Here is a 22,385-nt window from a genome sequence, read left to right as displayed (position 1 = left end):
GGACTGGCACTCCAGCAAACACTTATTTATGCAGCAAGACAACAATCAGAAGTACAAGAGCTTTCCACCTCTGAGTGGTTCAAAAGAAACAAGATTTTGCAGTGGCCTAGTCAAAGTCCTGACCAATTGAGATGCTGTGGCAGGACCTTAAGCCGGCTGTTCATGCTCGAAAACCCACTAATGTGACTGAATCAAAGCAGTTTTGCAAAGAAGAGTTGTCCACAATTCCTCCTGAAAGACTGATGTCAAATTATCGAAGCGTTTGGTTGCAGTTGTTGTTTCTAAAGGTGGCACAACCAGTTATTAAGTTTAGGAGAGCAATTCATTTTTCACATGGGTGTGATATAGGTGTTGGATAACTTTTTTCCTTCAATAAATGCAATGATCATTTAAAAACTGTTTTGTATTTACTTGAGTTGTCTTTGTCTTGTATTACATTTTGTTTGAAAGGGTGCATGGCCTAGCAGGCAACTGGAGCAGACGTGCCTGAGCTGAGCTCCTGCTTGGCATCTGCTATTTGCATCCTTTTGGTCTCCCTTGGGATTGTTTGGGGCCCCTGCTCACCTTCCCAAACGCACAGCTGCCTGGCCACACCAGAGGATAAGATCCACGAAGTTGTGTGTCTGCGGTTTGCAGCCTATCCACCCATCTGAAGGCGGGGAGTAAATTTACGGAAGGAAAAGGCTGCGGGATGATCCAGCTGCAGAGGCCGGTGACCTGGAGGCTCCCACCTCAAATCACCTGCCCATTGCTGCCTCCCACCAGCTGCCGGACACTACACCGAGGGGACACCTACCATAGACCGCAATTGGGACTGCTGGACCCGGAGCCCAACTGTTGACCTCTCTGCTGTACTCCCTGGTGCAATTATCGACCACCGTTGCATCACGGCTGGCTCTAGATGTATTGGGGTAGCTGGCTCGTCCACACCCAGTGCCCTACAGCTGTGCAGCCGCTGTCACCGCTAGGTCCTGCGGGCACCATCCATTGCACCTTCAGCCAGCCAGAGGTGAGTCCTGAGGACAGTGGGGGACCTGTCAGCCACGCTTTGATTGCTGGCTCTCCCTTAGACTTCTGGGGCCTCCAGCACCAGTTTCGGTTTAGTTTTGGGGTGAATGTTATGTGGCTCCCGTATAGAGTGGGCTATGTGTATCTCACTTACCTCCCTAATTCAATATAAGGAGATACCTGTCTCTGGTTTTGGAGCTCCCTCTTGTGGATGGCCTCTATAATTCCACTCTACTGTCATTTTCCCTACTACACCACTATCTGTGCTCTTGTAGTCCGTTATTGACACACATTACTCTACCCACTCTTATTGGCTCACCTCCCTCCTCATATGTATGCAAATGCACCTGATTTCTGCTGTGCTTGTTCAGGACCTCAAGAGCGTATGATGACTGCTTGGCACTGATTATGATGTGCTGAGGGGTACCTGAGATGTTACACCTACTTCACACTGCCTACATATATATGCATAACTTCTACGTGGGATTATCATAACAACCTGCCTTTTGGGTAGACAAAGTACCTCTAAAAGACCTGCTGCAACTCCTGCTAAGTCTTCTCCGATCACTGTGTTCCTCTTTTTGGAACTTCCTCCGCAACAGCAGCTGCCCCATCGGGTGCAAGGTCTCCACCTGTGGCCTTTGGGAGGTCTGACCATTGCTCTAAACCTGAGCCCTGCTCCCCTCATTTACCATCGATGTCGCAAATGTCAGCGAAATATTAACCCATCTGCGGTCTCTTTCAACCACACAGTACATACAACAAGACCTGCAGCTCCTACAACAGAGGATTCAAAAAACAGTTACGACCTGCATAGCATTCATCCAATAAAACTTTATCCACGTGGCGGATTGTGTATAGTCAGGACCATAAAGAAGAGACTGACTCCAAACACACCGGTTTCAATGCTGTCTTTCATTGTCGATCTCATCTGCTGATTGACATGTAGCAGCGGATTGATGATGTATAATTTAGGGGATGTCAAAAAATTGGAGAGTTGAGGTTGCCAGAAAATGTCTCCACAGCAAGGATTAGTGGATGTACTAACCAAAATCTTTAATACACTTCGGGGGCAGATCCGGAGTCCCTGATACAGTTCGGCTGTGCGCATAGAGCTCTGTGCCCCGAAGGTATGCACTCGGAGCGACCCTGGACATCATATGTCGTCTCCGTTATTACTATATGGTTAAAGAGGAGATTCTGAAAAAGGCTTGGCAGGCTAAGGAGTTAAACTTTAATTGAAATCCAGTTCAAATTTACCAAGATCTATCCTGGAACATGTTGCAGCAGATACACATGCTTCATCCGCTTACTGAGGAACTATGGAAATGGGACATTTAGAGTCCAATGGGGTTTCCCTATAAGTATTCAGGTTGTGCATAAGGGGGTTCTCTGTACACTGAAGAACTTTGAGGATGTTACACAGTTTTGTTCCTCCTTGGCACCACAATCTTATGTCGCTGACAAATAGGCTTAGCCCCTCCTGAACCTCCTGCCACGTCTCAACCACAAAGTTAAGTTTGACAGAAAGTCTGCAATTCCAGGCGCAGGCTGCGTAACGACGCTGCTGCAGTCACCTGAGCTGGGACTTCGTGTCCAGTCTGTGTATCTTCATTGTGATGTTCATTGCAGTAACAGTCTCGCTATGTTTTTTCTGTTTGTTAAATTTGTGCTTTCTTATGATAGTTAGAACTGTTATACTCCATTAAAATCTGATCCTTGGCCACCTAAAATATTATTGTATGTATTCTGCCTAAGCTTACAATTTAGTCTATATATTTTTTTCTTCACCTCACTTATTTCTAGTTTCTATGCTACCCATGTTTACTTCACATTTCCTTGGAATAGGCATTTGAAGATTTCCTACAAGTTTGTCCCACATATAGGTGGGACCTAAGGATTCTGTATTCTAACCTCTGTACACTCCTGCCTATACCTTCTAATATCCTTCCTATAAACCTCTAAGGATGATGCTATTTTACGTACGCAGTCATACAGTAAATAAAGACTCCAGACCTTGAACCTGTACACGCTAAAGTACAGTCAGTTACACGCTATGATCTAAGTACAATTTAGCGCAAAGAAATTATACAGACCCAAGTACAGTTATACATACGCAGGCGCTCTGGACCAGATCCCGGCATCAGCAAGATAACCTACGTCAATCAGCAATCAGCAAGAAGACTAGAAACCCAGGGTCAGAGCACACATAATTATACCTCCCTAGAAATAGACAACACAATAGAAAGGCTTGTTGCTGATGCCATTGGTTCCCAAGGGGGACGCATCTGTTAGAGCATTTAACAGGTTGATTCAAATAGACACAGTCCAGCCTCCGACAGCTGGTTGCCTCTGTTTCCCGCCTCATGCAAATCCTAACAGTTGGTTTTATAATGTACATTTCGGTGCTTGAAGTCTCTGCGGCCCATAAGTTGCGAGTGCATGTTGCGATCTTCCCACCGACGATACCGGGAAGCTGTGGAGAGGGTGCAGATCAGTATAATACCAAGCACGGCATGCTTATGTATTAAACCTGAGCTACTAAATAACTTTTATTTCACAGCAATTATAATAAATTAACAAACTTGAATCTTATACTTTAAAGCTTATGGAACCTTGTATGTAAATATGTAATGTGTAAGTATGTGGGGTTCGATAGAAAGACGCTAGTTAACTTGGGGCAGATGCGTACGCCTGAGGCTAATAAACAGCATTCGCATGCAGGATATTGTGCATTCGCTACTGAGCGTCATGTTAGCAGCTCAACTGTGCATAATGTGCGGTGTTTATGCATGAGATTCCATCTACGATGGACTTAACATATACATGTACATATATATATATATATATATATATATATATATATACATACATATATATATATACACATATATACATACATACATACATACATCTCATTCCTCACTCACATCTCATTCCTCACTCAGTTTCAAACTGCAATGCAAATGTGTTACCCCAGCTGTGAAGCCGGGGGCCATTCTGTCTGGGTGTGGGAATAAAACCTGTTTAGGATTCAGACAAATTCAATTGTGTAGATCAATGTTTGGGTTATATTACAATTGCCCAACTATACTTTTCTACATACAGGGATTCCCAATTTGTATGTAAAACATTCACAGTATTCTGGTGCATTGTCTATTCTATTTACTTTTTCTCAGGAGGCTGTTCTTTCAGTTGCCCTTGGTAGATTATCAAAAACATTGCCATCTGTACTTAGCTCGTGAGTTGTAACTCAAAATGGCACTGGTCGTAAAATGGCGTCTTGCAGATTCTTGTTTCTAAAATGGAGTCTAGCTGCCATTCGCAAGATGGCGTCACGCACGCCAATTTCTACGCTGATTCCGTCTCAGCCACTAATCCAGCTTCGACAGTCCGTTAAAGGGCGTCATATACGCTACTACCCTCAAATTCCCCCCTTCTCTGCACAAAGTTGACCGTGGACCAGCTAGGGGTTACCATGGCTTCTCATGCAGTGTGTTCTATTAACACTTTGCTTTATCTCTTGTTTTTTTATTTTTCTTACCAACTGTGTTAAGCTGTTATACTAATGTGCTTTTGTGTTTAGTGTTGCTGTCCCCCTTTGTCTTTTCTTTTTGTCGATCCCCTTCCCCCTTTTCCCTTCTTCCTGTCAGGCAGATGCCACCATTGTCGGCATTAGGGCGGAAGCTGCACAGCGGTCATCGCTGCTACAGGCTCATATGTTGTTGTTCCGGTATGGTTAACTTATCTTAATTCTCTAACAATGTTCCGGAGAAGCGGTCTCACCTGCTACGTATTTTACATGTTGATAGGATTGATGTTGGTTTTCTACAGCAGACACCCTTCAGAAGGGCTCCTTCTCCAGGTTTACCCTCTCGCCATTTTCCTCTAGGGTATATTAACAGTTTTTTTTTTTCTGGTGCCAAGGGTAGAGATGTTGCCATTCTATTCTCTAAGAATCTTAGACCAACTGACCTCACGATTTTCAACTAGTTGACACATGGAGGTTGCTTCATCCAGCAGAGAGGGATTACACATTTTACTCTCCCCCACATACTCTTATAGATTGAGGTTTTCTCAACTGTTCCCGTCAGCGGCAGCCCGACAGGAGCAGAGTTAGAAGCAGCGGAAGCCCGACAGCGCTGGAAATCCCGATCGTGGATAGGTAAGTATAGACTAACCTAACCCTAACCCTCCTTAGGGGTGCCTAACCCTAACTTCCCCCCCAAGTGCCTAACCCTAACCACCCCCTTCCCCGCTGCCTAACCCTAAGTCCCCCCCGGGGGTGCCTAACCCTCCCGGGGGGGTGCCTAACCCTAAGTCCCCCCCGGGAGCCCTAAACCTAACCCATCCCCCCCGCGACTGTCCGCTCGCGGTGCCCGGCATCACTACGATCGTGGTGCCAGGCGCCGGTCTCCCGCCATCGGGGAAATGCGGGCGTCTACATCTAGACGCCCGGCATTTCACCCATGCCGGGATAAGACAGTCAGGAAGCCGGCTGCCGGTATTTAGGCAGTCTGCTTCCCGATTGCTTCCCCTTAAATCATGCTCTTATGGTTAGCAAGCTGGGTGTGGAATTGACCCAGTGGCTCTCACAGAAAATCTCGTGGGTAGGTCGAATGACCATAAAAATTAATGTGCCCCCTGGACTCTTGTTTCTGTTTCAAACGATCCCTGTGGGGCCCACCCTCACATTTTCCAGCCATACATAATTTTGTTCGCGAGTTTGGGTGGGGCGGCAGGAGACCCAGGTTTAAGCATCAGGTACTTTTTTGACAGCGATCCCAGGGAGGTAGGAAGTTGCCTATGATTTCAGATCACTTTCAAGCTCTGTGTTAAGTAGGATTTTAGATTAGACCAGGGGTTCAGAGGAGAAACAATGGGTGGACTTGTAGTCTATATCCACATACTTTCATTTAAATGTCATTCCGTTGTGTTCCGAAGTCGTTCGCTTGGATCATCCGAAGGTGGATCTGACTTTTGGTAATTATCGCACTCAGACATCCCTATATCTAATTATAAAAAATTTCTTCTAAAACATATGAACAATGTGGCCAGAGCAATAATTCGGTTCGTTGGCGGTCTCTTATACCTCCTTCAGTGTGGAATTGATGCTTCGATTTCTATATGTCCATGGACGATATCTTTCGCTCGCCATTTGAGAAGCACTCATTATTATATGTGACACTATGGTTCAATTGGATGGATTTCAAATCTTCCTCCTCCTATAAGGCCTTGATGCACCAGGACGCAGGCTAAATATCTGGTTCTGGCTGTTTCTCGTAGCTTTCGTTGAACGATAGATTGCTGGTTAGACTTTGAAAGACTACTTCTTCCCATTGTACAACTTCAGTTTCTGCAACTGCCTTTTACCACCCCGTATGCCCCCTCCTCCCCTCGCTTACCCCCCCTTGTGTGTTCCTGGTTTATCTTTCCTTCCTCATGTTGATGTGTTCATGATCTTAAGTCTATGCAACCCACTGTGAACACATACGCATGAGTCAAATCTGTTCTTATCTGTGTGTGTAATGCTTTCTAATTTAATTAAATTGTCATACCTACATATTATATTATTTTATTGATAAAACTTTTGTATACTGAAAAATGTACTTGAAAATAAAATGTATAGAAACAAAACTTGTTTGAAAATCCAAAACAACTAAGGGCCTGATTAAGCGAGGAACGCAAAGGAGAGAACGCGCACACCTGTCCGCTGCGAGAATATGCTAATCAATGCATACGCAGGGAGACAGCAGCACAAGATGCCCATATTAAACCGCCCATCTCCCTTTACTCTCAGCTTTCAAGATAGCTTAAACATCGAGAACCATCGACCATATTTGCATAATAGTGGTTGACCAGACCTCGAGCAGGATCTTGGCAACTTCCTGTGTGCATGGAGTCTCATCACTGCATCCGTCGCCGCACTGGCTTGATTATGGATGACCCTAAAACAGCGTTCCAACGCACAGGCATGCCTGCATACGCCCAACCGCCCGCCGTCACCACCCACAAACGGCACTTCCTGTCAGTCAATATTGGAAGGGGTCTGCGTGCATGCTGCGTGTAGTCTGCGCACGCTACCCGATCGCACTGGCTAGTTCGCGCTGTGAGATGCATGCGCAGTACAAAAACATCGGCCAAGTGCATGCGTTCTCTCTTTTGCATTGCTTGCTGAATGAGGCCCCAAGTGTGATAAATTTGCAAAAACAGAAGAAATCAGGAAGGGGGCAAAAACTTTTTCACGTCCCTGTCTATAGTAGTATATTGTAGTGGCAAAGATTGTTTGATTGTAATTCAACTAAATTCATTACAAAATTGTGTTTTTAAATTTTTTTTATTTTGTATAATTTCAGACAGATTGAATGTTGCCAAAATGCAGATGAATTCTACAGTACAATGGGAAGACTGACCCAAGAGATGCTTGAGGACAATCTGATGGACAGCAATGAGCTAATGCAGGTTATAAATTGTTTCCTTTCTAATGAGCTAAAAATGTTGTAATTTACAGAAACATGATAGAGTATGTCAGCTACACAGTATATTACAGGTTTCACCTAAATCTGCATACAATTGTGAGTGTATTCTGTTTAGAACTAGTCTCTCTCTCTCTCTCTCTCTCTCTCTCTCTCTAATAATCTGTCACTGTTACTAATTTTCTAATTTCTTGTATAAAATTTTAACAAGGGCCGTGATTTAATTCAAAGTGATGCTGAATAGCCCCTGGGTGTTTAGTCGTGAAAACCGGCATTCTCCGACTAAAGTGCAGGCCGTGAGGTGCCACGCTAAGCCGACAAATAGCCACGCTACCGGCATTTTAGTCGGATTTCTCCTTCCACCCTCAGGAGGGTGCGAGAAGAAATCCTTTAGTTTAACCAAACATCGCGCTGAATTGAATCGCTTCGGGAGCTCCCTCCCAGGGCTGTCCAGCATCGCTTTAAATTGAATCGCGGCCAATAACACGGTCTACAGCTAGTTATATGAAAAAACAAATCACAAATTCTCCCAGCACTCTGCAATGGGTCAGAAAAAGATTCATGCATCGTGCCTAATAATAAAATGCAGAGGACTTCTCCATTACACACATTTGCAAACATTTGACTAAGCCAACAGCCATGTCAAGGCCTGCTCTTGTGGTCCTATGCTATATAATAATAGCCCCACTTTGGGTCATATATTCATGTGTTTCTACAATGAGAGCCAACTCACCTGGAGGCACCCCAAGATCCCCCAATATGGCACTACAAGGATCAGCATTCCCTTCGGCTATCTATCTTTTGTGCCTCCATATTACACATTTCTGTAAGTCTCTACCCCTTTGAAACTTGCAGTCTATATTCTCTACAATACCCTAGAGGCTGTTCACACTAGAGGCTGTTTTTGACAGCAATGAATTAACCTAGATATATATTTTTGTACTTGTGGGAGGAATGTGGAAAATCTGGAGGAAACACTCCTACATACAAACTCCACACAGTCTCTACTGGGGGAGCAATGCGAGCCACTATGTTACTGTTATATCCATTTTATGGCCAGAATGTGGCCTAAAATGCAATTGTCACTGTCCATAACATCCTCATGGATGCTGCCTTGCATTTATTGCTGATTATGACTCTCCTTTTCTCCTTATCTGCAGCTACTCTGTTCTCAGTAGGCCTATAGTTTTTTGATACTGCACCCATGGATTTTGTTATAATGAACATTTCCCAAGGTGGTGCGTAAGCAAGGTGGCATTTGTCTATGCTAAACTAATGTATATCATTTTTGTACCATGCGCTACTTGGTTGTAACATTTACAAATGTTTGTATGGCATGCAAAGATGTTTAGTCAAAGCTGGTACAAGGTTGGTTCATGATATTAATAATTAAAGTTGTGCTGATTTATTCTGTGTTTAAATCTGTTTTCTGTAGACTGTCTACTCAATGGCTTCTTTTCCATTCCCACAACTGGCTGAGCTAAGAGAGAAGTACACCTATAACATCACACCTTTTCCAGCACCAGTCAAATCGGCTTCATTTTCCGGGTAGGCACTCAAGTTTGTTTTCTGGGAAAGGGTACATGTGGATTTGCAATGTAATGTTTTATCAGTGTGATTATAATACAAAATTCTAGCCACTTACATTTTTATAACATATGCATATAGTTAAATGCATAGCTACATTTGATTGAATTGAGTGTATTCAATGTACAGCGATCATGTTGGTGGGCAGTTTGCCAACTGAGCGAGATTCAGGTTTGGCTTATGTTCATCATTCGTGGATCATTTGGTTTAAAATAAGTTTTTAAAAAATAGATTTTTGATCACTATTTAAATAACATATTGAGATAATTTAAAGTATTGCAACTTTTTTTTCATACACATTTTAGGTTTGCAGTTCACCAAGTTATATAATTTATTGATTTAAAATTGAAAATGTCTGAACCCCTTTTTTTTTTTTTTTTTTTTTAAATGTAAAGAAAAAAGAAATTCAGAAAATGTTTTTTTTTTGTTTTACAAATTCTGTGTACTGGCTGGTTCAGGAATCTCTTGCCCAGAAGTCCATCCTATTCGTCTAGTGTCAGCCTTTGGGGAATATTACTACTGCTACAACTATTACTGCAGCAGCATTGAGTAAATGCTGTCTGCTATGCAAAGCACATAACTACAGCTTTCGGCTTTTACGCAACTGCTCCACAGCTAAACCTGTTTTTTTCCAATTTTCGTATCTCTCCCCTATGTTTTATATTTTATTTGCATTGTTAAAAAAAAAAAAAATGTAAACACACACACACACACACACACACGCGCGCATAAATATTGGGACATTGACAGAATTTTCATATTTTGGCCTCTATTCACCACCACAATGGCTTTGAAATGAAACAAACAAGATGTGCTTTACCTGCAGACTTTCAGATTTAATTTGAGGGTAATTACATCCAAATCAGGTGAACGGTGTAGGAATTACAACTGTTTCTATATGTGTCTCCCACTTTTTAAGGGGCCAAAAGTAATGGGACTATCAACTCAAAAGCTATTTCATGGACAGGTGTGGGCTATTCCCTCGTTATTTCATTATCAATTAAGCAGGTAAAAGGTCTGGAGTTGATTCTAGGTGTGACATTTGCATTTGGAATCAGTTGCTGTCGACTCTCAATATGAGATACAAAGAGCTGTCACTATCAGTGAAGCAAACCATCTTTAGGCTGAAAATTCAAAACAAACCCATCAGAGAGATAACAAAAACACGCACCGGAGAGCTTAGCAACACCAAAAGACCCGGAAGACCACGGAAAATAACTGTGGTGGATGACAGAAGAATTATTTCCCTGGTGAAGAAAAACCCCTTCACAACAGTTGACCAAATCAAGAACACTCTCCAGGAGGTAGGTGTATATGTGTCAAAGTCAACAATCAAGAGAAGACTTCACAAGAGTGAATATAGAGGGTTCACCACAAGATGTAAACCATTGGTGAGCCACAAAAACAGGAAGACCAGATTAGAGTTTGCCAAACAACATCTAAAAAAGCCATTACAGTTCTGGAACAACATCCTATGGACAGATGAGACAAAGATCAACTTGTACCAGAGTGATGGGAGGAGAGTAGAGTATAGAGAAGGAAAGGAACTGCTCATGATCCAAAACATACCACCTCATCAGTGAAGAATGATGGTGGTAGTGTCATGGCGTGGACATGTATGGCTGCCAGTGGAACTGGTTCCCTTGTATTTATTGATGTAACTGCTGACAAAAGCAGCAGAATGAATTCTGAAGTGTTTCAGGCAATATTATATGCTCATGTTCAGTAAAATGCTTCAGATGCAAAACGCCTCACAGTGCAGATGGACAATGACCCGAAGCATACTGCAAAAGCAACCAAAGAGTGTTTTAAGGCTAAAAAGTGGAATGTGATGCAATGGCCAAGTCAGTCCCCTGACCTGAATCCGATTGAGCATGCATTTCACTTGATGAAGACAAAACTGAAGGGAAAATGCCCCAAGAACAAACAGGAACTGAAGACATTTGCAGTAGAGGCCTGGCAGAGCATCACCAGGGATGAAACCCAACGTCTGGTGATGTCTATGCGTTCCAGACTTCAGGCTGTAATTGCCTGCAAAGGATTTGCAAAAAAGTATTAAAAAGTGAAAGTTAGATTTAGGATTCTTTAGTTTGTCCCATTACTTTTGGCCCCTTAAAAAGTGGGAGGCACATATAGAAACCGTTGTAATTCCTACACCGTTCACCTGATTTGGATGTAATTACCCTCAAATTAAATCTGAAAGTCTGCAGTTAAAGCACATCTTGTTTGTTTCATTTCAAAGCCATTGTGGTGGTGAATAGAGGCCAAAATATGAAAATTCTGTCAATGTCCCAATATTTATGCACCTGACTGTGTGTGTACATATATTTAGAATAAATTACACTCGTGATATGATGTTTATTTGATCAATAATTGCTTTTACTTTTTTTTTTTTTGGTGATAACTTCAGAAAAATGTTCCTGATAGATACTATCCCAAATGTTATAACTGACTGATTTCCAGTATAGACCAGGAAAACATGTGCTTCTGGAAACACAGCAGTATTTCACAAGCATTATCTCATAAATGGTTATACACACTATGAATAACACTAATATCCTGAATCAAAAGCAAGCCAATACAGACACATTATGTGGATTGTCAACGTTCTTGTTACAGGAACCCAAGTAAAATGCGAGACAGCGATGAGGAAAATGACATTGATGAAGAAGATATAAATGCCAATTCTATTGGATGTCTTGGCCCATTTAGTGGACTTTTGTCCCCAGAATTTCAAAAATACCAGAAACAAATTAAAGGTAAATAGAAATAATTTTCACAATGCAGAATTGATTTGAGTCTTGATAGTATTATCTGTCTGCCAAACTATTCTTTTTCTTATAAAACCATTCAACTGTTATATTGGTTTGTATGAGTGAAATAGTAATGGCATTCCGAAGGGTAACTATTTCATAAGTGTCTTTATTTCACAAGGGGCACTGCTACTGAGGATATTGCATGAGGGGTAATACTACTGGGGGCATTAAGGTGCATATGGAATGAAAAGGAATGTTCCCAGAGTGACGAGAAATGGTGGTGTCATGTTGACACGCCCCATTTTTTCAGTGGCCAGGCCCCTTGTGGTATGCGGCCACTCCCACTTTTTTGGCACTCGCGCATAGTGTGTGTGTGTGTGTGGGGCTCCATTTTTCATCTTGCCCTTGGCTCCAAATACCCTGGTTACGCCACTTACTGTATCTATGTTGTATCTCGTGGGAGCATGATGATTACTACGATAGCATTCAGCAATCACTTGTTTGTCTGTGTGCGTCTTATCTCTCCCACTCATTTGTATATTAATTAGTAGTATGGCTGCTGCAGTCTATTCTCATGATTTTATTGGTGTTTGCATTTGGTCCGTGGCAGGAAAAAATAATCCAATGTATTTTGAGAGGGGTAGACAACGGATGTTTGTATTTACTTGAACTTAATTACTGCTTTTATTTTGTGTTTGTATTTAATTTTATTTTTCATGATAATGCAACTTATGTATGACATTGTATTAAGGTACTATATCATGTGAGGATTGTCTACTGTAACTGTAGCATTTACTACTAATATTGCCAACCCACATCGACTGGCATAAACTAGTCACATACACTACTGTTTTTTATCCTAGTGTGTAAACCAGTCACATGTTCTACAGTGTTCTTCAGATGTAACCCTGCAGTTTTAGATGCATTTTCACAGTATGCGGAGCCAGATTCATCTCTTTATCAAGAGCATTTTCTACCTGCATTTTTTTTTCACCAGTAAAATGCGCCCAACTCTATATGAGCTCCATAGTGACTGTGCAATGTCAAATATATCGAGCATGGGAACTAATAATTTTAGATTTACTAGTTGGCTTTTCATAAGGTGTCCAACTTGTTTCTGAGTTTCAGTGGCCCTTTTAAAGATACCTGTTATACTTTTTAGAACTGAAGTCTTTGCATTCTCCGTCTTGTAATCAGATCAAAAAGAGGAACAAAGTTTGAAACTTGGCAACATTGCAGAACTCAGCCCAGGTGCAATTGATTCCTGTAGGGGGGAATACCATGCTGTGTTTAATAGTATGATGATGGAGCGCATGACAACGGATATCAATGCCCTAAAACAGCAATATTCCAGGATTAAGAAAAGACAACTGCAGCAAATTCACCAAGTTTACATTCGAGCAGGTACTACTCTTTACTATTGAGCCTTGTACACCCAATTTTAACCTTGTTTGGTTTGTTAAGCTTTTCACGATTTGATCAACTAGATCATTTTTTATTTTAAATGTTTTTTTAAGCTAAATTAAACAAATACAAAGTAGATACAAAGAATGCAGGGTAGAAGAGTTCAGTCCATGTATTTATGGCAGGGTCCGATGTGGTCTAGCGATGTAGACACTACTTTGACAAGCATACTGGCAACACTTTTTTGTTTTTGAAATGCAAAACTGGGATGCCCTTCTTACATAATGTTTGTTCAGTCCAGTAACACCATCCCCTGGTTTCTTTGGAAGAATAAAACAATTCCAGGAAATAATTTCCACTAGTTCTGTCTTCTATTGGACTGCAGACAAAGTAATAGAACTTAAATCTTCCCAGCGGAAAAAACAGGCAACTGGGAGTACTGTATGTATTTTGTTTCAAAGTAAAATGCCAGCAAATTGTACCGTAACCATATATAACATTTTTGCCTAGCACAGCAATGTAAAACAATAGCATAATTCTATCTTAACAAGGGGACCCGCTGTGGCACTGCAAGAAAACAAATAAGCAAATAAAACCAGAAGGTACAAATAGGAAATGATAAAATATGTAATATCTACAATAACCCACGCAACAGGGATCGCAAGTATGTATAGGTGGGTGTATGTATGTATGTAGGTGGGTGTATGTGTGTGTGTTTGTACGTATGTATGTACATATATATATATATATATATATATATATATATATATATGATAGGCAGGCCGGCACTCCAACTGTAAAACTGAACTTGCCCAGGTGCCCTCCAGGGTCTGTGTTCCAAGCCCAAATTGTAGATTCAATGAATGGCGGCACTCACGGGTCATGCAATGTAGTAAATAGGATTCAAATGTAAATTCGCCGTTTCGGTATATTCAACCTTTTTCAATTCTTGAAAAAGGTCGAATATACTGAAACGTTGAATTTACATTTGCTTCCTATTTAATGCATTGCATGACCCGTGAGTGCCGCCGTTCATTGCATATATATATATATATATATATATATATATATATATATATATATACTGTGTATGTATGCATGTGTGTATATGTGTGTGAATATATATATATGTATATGTGTGTATATATATATATATATATATATATTTTATATAATAGAAAAATTGGAATCGGCACTCACCAGGTAGCTGACAAAAAATATTTTAATTTAATTACCCATCCTTGATGGAGGAAAAGTGCATAGAGCCATAAAGTGCAGAAATCTATGTTTGGGTCCAATGATGGACCTTCATCAGGACATAGCAGCAGACATGTACATCTTAACAACCAAGGAGAGACTGAACACCACCACCACTAGCTGACATATATACCCACATCAATTAGATAAGACTCCGCCCACACAGAACACAAAGCCTGCTGGGACAAAATCAATATACCTATTTAAAAGTCAGAGTGTATAAATCTAAAACAACAATAAAGCCAACCACTCAATAGTATTAAGTCTAATCGCTATGATAGCGCTGGATTTAACTCCAGAGTATAACAATTAAACAAGTAAGTAAGGCAGAAAGTGAAGCCACTGAACCCGGAAGTAACAAGCGTTCCACCTCAGTGGAACGCATGCACAATCCCGGAAGTGGCATACCGCTACATCAGAGAAATAGCACATACACCAGCGTAGAACAAACGCCGCTATGTATACGTAACAGCCCTCATAACAGGCAACCTCCAAATCTGGCCCATAGAGCTGCGTGCATTACCACAAAAGTGGAAAGCATGGAGCACTGTCAGAGGTAATTGTCACACCCCCCCTAGTGGTCGGGAGGGTAAATACATCATATAAAAAATATATGTATGAAAAAAATGTTGATGGTAACAGTTGCATATAATATCCACCAGACAAAAAAGAACATTATTTAAAAGAGGATATCGGTATATATGTCAGCATACCACATGACACCCAACATTGAAAAAATTTAAACCATTAAAAAATTCATATGAAAAGCAACAACATATATGATATACACAATCTAATGTACAGAGGTCATTCCAAAAAAAAAAAAAAACTAACATAAAAATATTGGGATATAATTCATTTCAAAAAGATATTGAGTGGGTTGGATTTGTTAAGTCCCCTAGGAACTAGAGTATCTAACTTGAAAATCCATTTTGCTTCACATTTGCGTACAGCAGCTTCCCAGTCACCACCTCTTCAGAAGAAGAAGAAGATGCAGGGGCAGCCGCTATTAGATACAGTGTTCAACTTATCTAGCTATGATTTGGCAGAGTTGAAAGTTTTATCTCTTGGCCTTTCATTTGTTCCCACCAATAGACATAACAGCTTTATTTGGTCAGTTGACTTGGTAGAAAAATGAGACTCAGGGAATTTTTTGGCAATTCCAACAACACCATGCCTGATCCATCATTTAGATATCTAGTATTTTTGACCCACCAAGTAGTAATGCAAGCATCAAAACCTTTCTACGGCTTTTTCAAAATGATATGATGTCTGTCAATTCCAAACCGAAATATGATAATTTGTCTCAAGCCCAGAGAGTTGCCCTTAAAGCTCTAATTCAGAATGATCAGATTGTGATTAGGCAAGCTGACAAGGGCGGAGCTACAGTCGTGCAGGACTGGCATGCCTATGACAGGGAGATCAAACGCCAGTTGTCTGATGAAAATACTTATACCAAGGTTGATGTCAGTCCCATGTTTAGGGTGAAACGTAAAGTTGATTCTGCCATTGATTTGGCATGCCAACATGGTTGGATTGACGAGAGGGTCCTTCGGTTGACTTTCTGTTAGAACTTACTGAATTGGTTTTGACCAATTATTTTCAATATGGCAACAGTTATTTTGTACAACGGAATGGCACCGCTCTGGGGTACAATTTGGTGCTGGCGTATGCCAACTTGTATATGGCGCAATTTGAACAGACATATATCTTACCTTTGTTTGGGTCAAAAATTTTATTTTATAAACGCTATATTGATGATTTGTTTTTGATTTGGTTGGACTCTGAGGCTCAATTTATGGACATGGTTAGCTTTTTGAATAAATTGGATTCAACTATAAAAATCACTGTGAAATCAACTTTTTAGATGTCACAGTTTATCGAGATGACAGCACCCTTGGCACCACCCTTTACAGAAAGGACATGGATCGCAACACTCTCCTATATTCTATGAGTCAACATCCAAGTCATCTAAAAAAAGAGTTTGCCAATTTCCCAATTTTTACGCATTCTCAGGAATAACTCTTCAGCTTTAAAAGCAGAATCACAGATTGCTGGTATGTCCCAGCGATTTCTGGAATGGGGGTATTTGGAAATTACTTTACGTAGATGTCTTTCTAAAGCAAAAATATTGCACGCACAGACAGGTCTGACAGAAGATCCCAGATTGGATCCAACAAGGATGCTAATTGTTCGCAAACACTGGCCGATAATTACGTCGGATCGTGAACTAGGAGCACTTGGCAAGAAGCTGCCTTTGTGTGCTTATAGACGTGGCCCCAATCTTCGGATTCTTCTGATGGGCCCACTATGACACCAGAAGTAAGGCCTAGTACCTGGATTTCTAATCAGAAGATGGGATGTTTCAAGTGTCCAGGTTGTACGACCTGTCGGTCATTGTTGACTGGTCCGACTTTTGCTCATCCGCACAATGGCAAAAGGATCAGAATAAAATACAAGCTACATTGTCTTATGGACTTTATTGTATACATTCTTATCTGTCCATGCGGACTATATTATGTCGGCATGACAAAAAGATCCTTCAGGGAACGGATGGCCAATCACCGTTCATCCATCAGATTGGCTTTAGATACGCCGAGAACCGCTAAACCCGTGGCACTACATTTTTTACATGTTGGACATTCGGTCTGTAGCCTTAAGTGTATGATGATAGACCATATTCCTGTTCTGAGAAGAGGTGGTGACCGGAAGCTGCTCTACGCAAATGTGAAGCAAAATGGATTTTTGAGTTAGATACTCTAGTTCCTAGGGGACTTAACGAATCCATCCCACTCAATATCTTTTTTTAAATGAGTTATATCCCAATATTTTTATGGGAGTTTTTTTTTTTTTGGAATGACCTCTGTACAGATTGTGTATATCATATATGTTGTTGCTTTTCATATGAATTTTTTAATGGTTTCATTTTTTTCACAATGTTGGGTGTTATGTGGTATGCTGACATATATACCGATATCCTCTTTTAAATAATGTCCTTTTTTGGCTGGTGGATATTATATGCAACTATTACCATCAACATTTTTTTCATACATATATTTTTTTATATGATGTATTTACCCTCCCGACCACTAGGGAGGGTGTGACAATTACCTCTGACAGTGCTGCATGCTTTCCACTTCTGTGGTTATGCACGCAGCTCTATGGGCCAGATTTGGAGGTTGCCTGTTATGAGGGCTGTTACGTACACATAGCGGCGTTTGTTCTACGCTGGTGTATGTGCGATTTCTCTGATGTAGCGGTATGCCACTTCTGGGATTGTGCATGAGTTCCACTGAGGTGGAGCGCTTGTTACTTCCGGGTTCAGTGGCTTCACTTTCTGTGATCTGTGCGGTAGTTCCGTTTAAGGGTATGCGTTCCATTGCTTTGGAACGCATAGAACTTCCGGTAGTAGCATTTTTCCTTACTTGTTTATTTATTATACTCTGGAGTTAAATCCAGCGCTATCATAGCAATTAGACTTAATACTATTGAATGGTTGGCTTTATTGTTGTTTTAGATGTATACACTCTGACTTTTAAATAGGTATATTGATTTTGTCCCAGCAGGCTTTGTGTTCTGTGTGGGCGGAGTCTTATCTAATTGATGTGGGTATATATGTCAGCTAGTGGTGGTAGTGTTCAGTCTCTCCTTGGTTGTTAAGATGTACATGTCTGCTGCTATGTCCTGATGAAGGTCCATCATTGGACCCAAACATAGACTTCTGCACTTTATGGCTCTATGCACTTTTCCTCCATCAAGAATGGGTAATTAAATATTTTTTGTCAGCTACCTGGTGAGTGCCGATTCCAATTTCTCTATTTAATTGAGCTTTTTTTTGTCTTTAATTGAGCACCCCAAACTTAATTCATTTATTGCAAGTGCGGACACTTTGGAGATATAGATATAGATATATATATATATATATATATATATACAGAGTGTGTGTATATATCTCTCATTGTTCTTGAAATCCATGATTTTGCGCAGTTAATTAGATTTAATAATTTAATTTGCACAAAGAGTAATGCTAAAGCGTAGCTCATTTGCTTTGCAATGTCATTTAATTACACATTTTATGTTTTATTAACATAGGACTTGAAGAAGAAAAAGATCCTGGGATCCCATTTGATCCCAGGGATCAGCTGACTAATGGTACTTAAATTAAAAATTATTTTTTGGGTTCTTGGGTCGGTTTCTAACCAATATGCCTGGTCATCCTTTTTAATGGAACGTCTGGATAAATGTGTAGTCAACAAAATAAGTGTGCAATATGTATATTTCTTGTGTATTGTGTATGATAATTTATTACTTTGGGGATATGGTTGCACATACCTGTTCCATATTTGCCTACATTAGAATCTTGTGCATAATAGCCAGCTTGATGCTATAGCTGTCTACCATATTGTAGCTCATAGGAGTAGTTTGTTTGACTCTACAGATGTTTTCCACTGAAAAGGATTACTATGTATGTTTCTATAGAAGTCATGTTTAAATTTACTATCTTGCTCTACAAACTTTTTCTTCAATTCAAAGTACATGAAAATGATTAACTTTAACCACTTGCATATGTGGTAGTAATTGGTGGATGGTGGTGTAATTTTTGCACTGATTGCTTTCCAAAGTCAGTATGAATGACCCAATATTATTTTTAAATGAGGAAGGATTCACAAATCGATTACACAAATCATGATTTAAAGACTTTTAAGAGTGTGTTCCGTTTTCGTTCTCTCTTTAATAACTTCACAGATATTTTGGTATTTTCCGCCTTTCCCTTCACACCTAGAACATGGACAATGAGGTAGTCCTCTTTCTACAAGCCTGTACTAAAAACACTTCTCTTTTTCTTACATGCAAGATAATAGTTATGATGCTTCCAAATCAACATTTGTTTTTTATGTTGTTCTGGACATACAAGTGTACCCATCATAACTAAAGTACCGTTCTAGCACTAGCTGTGTAGAGAGGGCAAACAATAACCTGCACATGAGCATACCCCCTTGTATTGTGGGCCAGCCAATTTCTTGGCGGCCCTGTAAGTAGGTCTACATTTTATCTAAATATCACTCCTTTGTTTTCTGCCCCCCCAACCCTTTATTCATAATATCATTCTTGGCTAGTAGTACCTCTCTTATGCCATTGAGTTGCTATGTTTTTCTTTCTGTTAGCACTCATTGTTTTAGTGGTTTAATTATGTTCATATGTTTTTAATATTTAGTATTATATTCAATGTGTCACATTATGAAACACTACTTTTCAAAATTACCTAATCTATGAGTACATATATACATTCTTTCTTCTGTTCTCCCTAAAATATGTTCTTATATTTAATTTCATTCCAGATAAAGGGCCTGTGAGCAGCATTTTGCCTTCACAAGTTAATCATTCCCCAGTTATAAACCATCTGTTGCTCGGCAAGAAGTTAAAACAAGTAAATAGGTCTTCTAAAGGTACAGTCATCCAATTACCATCATCCAAGTCAATGATCCTTCCCAACGAAGAAACCAAAGGCAAGCTGAACTCACCATGGCGGTCCCACATCAGAGTTCACCGAAAAAACATTGCAAGGTCCAAAAGCCAGATTGGCTATGGAGACACAATTGGACTTATAGAGGAGCAAAATGAAGTCCCCAAAGATCAGGTTGATGCAGCTAAAGAAAGTGAGGACATTGTGCAGCCGCCTCCTGCTTTGGTGAGAGAAGAAAGCAGATTGGATAGGACTGTTATGAAGGCTGATGGACACTCTCCAGAGCCCATTTACCAAGATGAAAATGCAAATGTGACTGTTGTACAGAACAAGCTGGAGGCATTGGAGCTGAACTCCAGTAACAAAAATAAAGACAAGTCTGGGGTGATCCAGTCTGATTTACACCATTCACCAAGTGAAAGTGAAACATTATCAAGATCACCCAAAGGGCATGTTTTCAGTCCTTTCCCAAGCGTTAAGCCGCTTAGAAAATCCACAGCGGCAAGAAATTTGGGGTTGTACGGGCCAAACAATAGAACCCCGACAGTAAACTTCCCACATATGAGCAGGAGCTTCAACAAACAAGTCAATGGTGTCACTGGGAGTAAGAAACGATAACGCAGCACTACCACTTTATCCTTCATGCAGACTTTTTTTCTGTCCCTATTCTGACCATGCAGGTATTTCTGAAATCTTTGTGTAGATTTGTGGTTCATTGGGGCGGGAGACTCTGCTTCGTTGTTGAAGGTGATTCTATTGAAATTACACAGTTCAAGCCTGAAAATAAAATATGCTAGCAAATTCATATGTTTAAGTGCTTCTTAATATTTTGCCATCGATTGTTTATACATTTCCTATGTATACGCTTTTAGCAGTCATTTATGTATAAAGGTAGAGCACTGCAAAATAAATTAGTCCTTTACTTGCTGGTGGCATGTTCTCATAGTGTAAAGTACTCTACTCATGAGTAGATCCTTAGATTGCAGAACATGTAGAGTATTGAAGTTCTGCACATAGAAAGCCACATAACTGCTTTACACTTTTTCGGTTGAACCACAACGCTTTGCATATGATCATTTAGTGAATCTCACCATTTAATATGCTCTTATTAATTTTCTGTAAAATAACTTTATTTAAAGTAATGCAAAAACTGGACATTACTATAGCCAATATGAGGTGCCATATTTAAAGGTATGAGCCATGTATGGAAGCACTTGTATTACTCCAGTAGCATTGTATGTATGCTCAACATTTTCAATAATTTATTGCATACTGTCAGAATAGTTGAATATATATTTTATGCAATGATTTTTGTCCTTTGCCATCCTACGAATGTAGTTAATTGGGACGGTAACTGTCCTACATGACCTGATGATAGTCTGTTTTTGGCTGGGGTTTGTGCAGTAAGACAGCATGCAAATATGCATGTGTCTTTAATCATTAGCAAAGGACTGGGAAATGCAGTTATTTAAAGATGAAAGGGACAGTCTCCAACTAAATGCATAACCTCTGCATGCTGTCATTTGCATTTTGTGTTGCCCTGCTCTTCAGATGTGTTATTGGAAAGATTTCTTACTTTCTAGAATGCAGTAAAGATGTTCATGGTGATCTTTGTCTTCATATAAAAGTTCACCTATATAGTAACTTTACTTTATATTTTTATTTTTAAAATGTCTGCCCAACTGTTTTACTGTTTCCCACGAATATTTAAAGTGCCAAAATGCATGGTTTCTTTGGAAAGGTAAAATTACAGGGCTGGAAATAGACATTTGATATGTATTGTCTTATAGCTTAGATTTCTTTCTTTGAGTAATAAAGTACTGAAACAATCTTGTTTTGTTGTATTGATTTGAGTATCATGTTATGAAGAGACCCTATCACCATGGGGGAGTGAATTGCATATTATCAGCCATAACATCAAAACCATCTGCCTTTGGAATACGACTAGCTCGGGGCTAGTCGTATACCATCTACATCAGCAGTGTTCAGCACTAAACACTGACCGGACAGGACTGTTACACTAGAACCAATCTCAAACCTTCACCACCATTCCAGAGAAGCACTGTGTCTCCTCAGTAAACTGTTTGGCCCTGCACATTTGTTGTCCGCCTTTTATTTCCCACAGACTACCTGACTTGGCCACCTCAATACATCCACCACCTTCCAACACATTTATTAATCATTACAGACCGGACCAACAATCACAATCCCACCCTTTATCTACAAAACACCTCAGGTGCTAATTCCACTCTTCCCTCTTTTCTTCCCTTTTTCCCAATCCCTCTCCTCCTCCCTATGACCACCAGACCCCCTTCACCTCTGTCATCCATCTACGCAATTTCAGTCAATGCACCACCATACTTCCCCCTCCCTCATCTTCCCTGCATACACACCATGAGAGAGCACAATTTGGCCCTTGTCAACGTTGCTCAG

At 40.4% G+C, this 22,385-nt stretch overlaps 1 protein-coding gene across 5 annotated transcripts in view; it reads left to right on the top strand.

Moving 5' to 3' along the window:
* The window catches only part of TBC1D30 (TBC1 domain family member 30), a 142,597-nt gene extending 120,815 nt beyond the window's left edge, over positions 1–21,782 (top strand). For 3 of the 5 annotated variants that reach the window (XM_088467776.1, XM_088467777.1, XM_088467779.1), the window contains 6 exons: positions 7,365–7,470; positions 8,920–9,032; positions 11,691–11,830; positions 13,025–13,231; positions 18,581–18,640; positions 19,828–21,782. In XM_088467776.1, the coding sequence (XP_088323902.1) occupies positions 7,365–7,470; positions 8,920–9,032; positions 11,691–11,830; positions 13,025–13,231; positions 18,581–18,640; positions 19,828–20,570 (1,369 nt within the window). In that variant the 3' untranslated portion in view covers positions 20,571–21,782. The remainder of the gene's footprint in view (positions 1–7,364; positions 7,471–8,919; positions 9,033–11,690; positions 11,831–13,024; positions 13,232–18,580; positions 18,641–19,827) is intronic. The other 2 variants (XM_088467778.1, XM_088467780.1) reach the window with 1 other exon arrangement.
* The last annotated feature ends 603 nt before the right edge of the window (positions 21,783–22,385 follow it).

The sequence above is a fragment of the Taudactylus pleione genome, unplaced genomic scaffold, assembly GCF_031769625.1.
Source record: "Taudactylus pleione unplaced genomic scaffold, aTauple2 ptg000075l, whole genome shotgun sequence".
NCBI lineage: Eukaryota > Metazoa > Chordata > Amphibia > Anura > Myobatrachidae > Taudactylus > Taudactylus pleione.
Note: the sequence above shows the minus strand (reverse complement) of the source record. Positions and strands in the feature narration are given on the sequence as shown.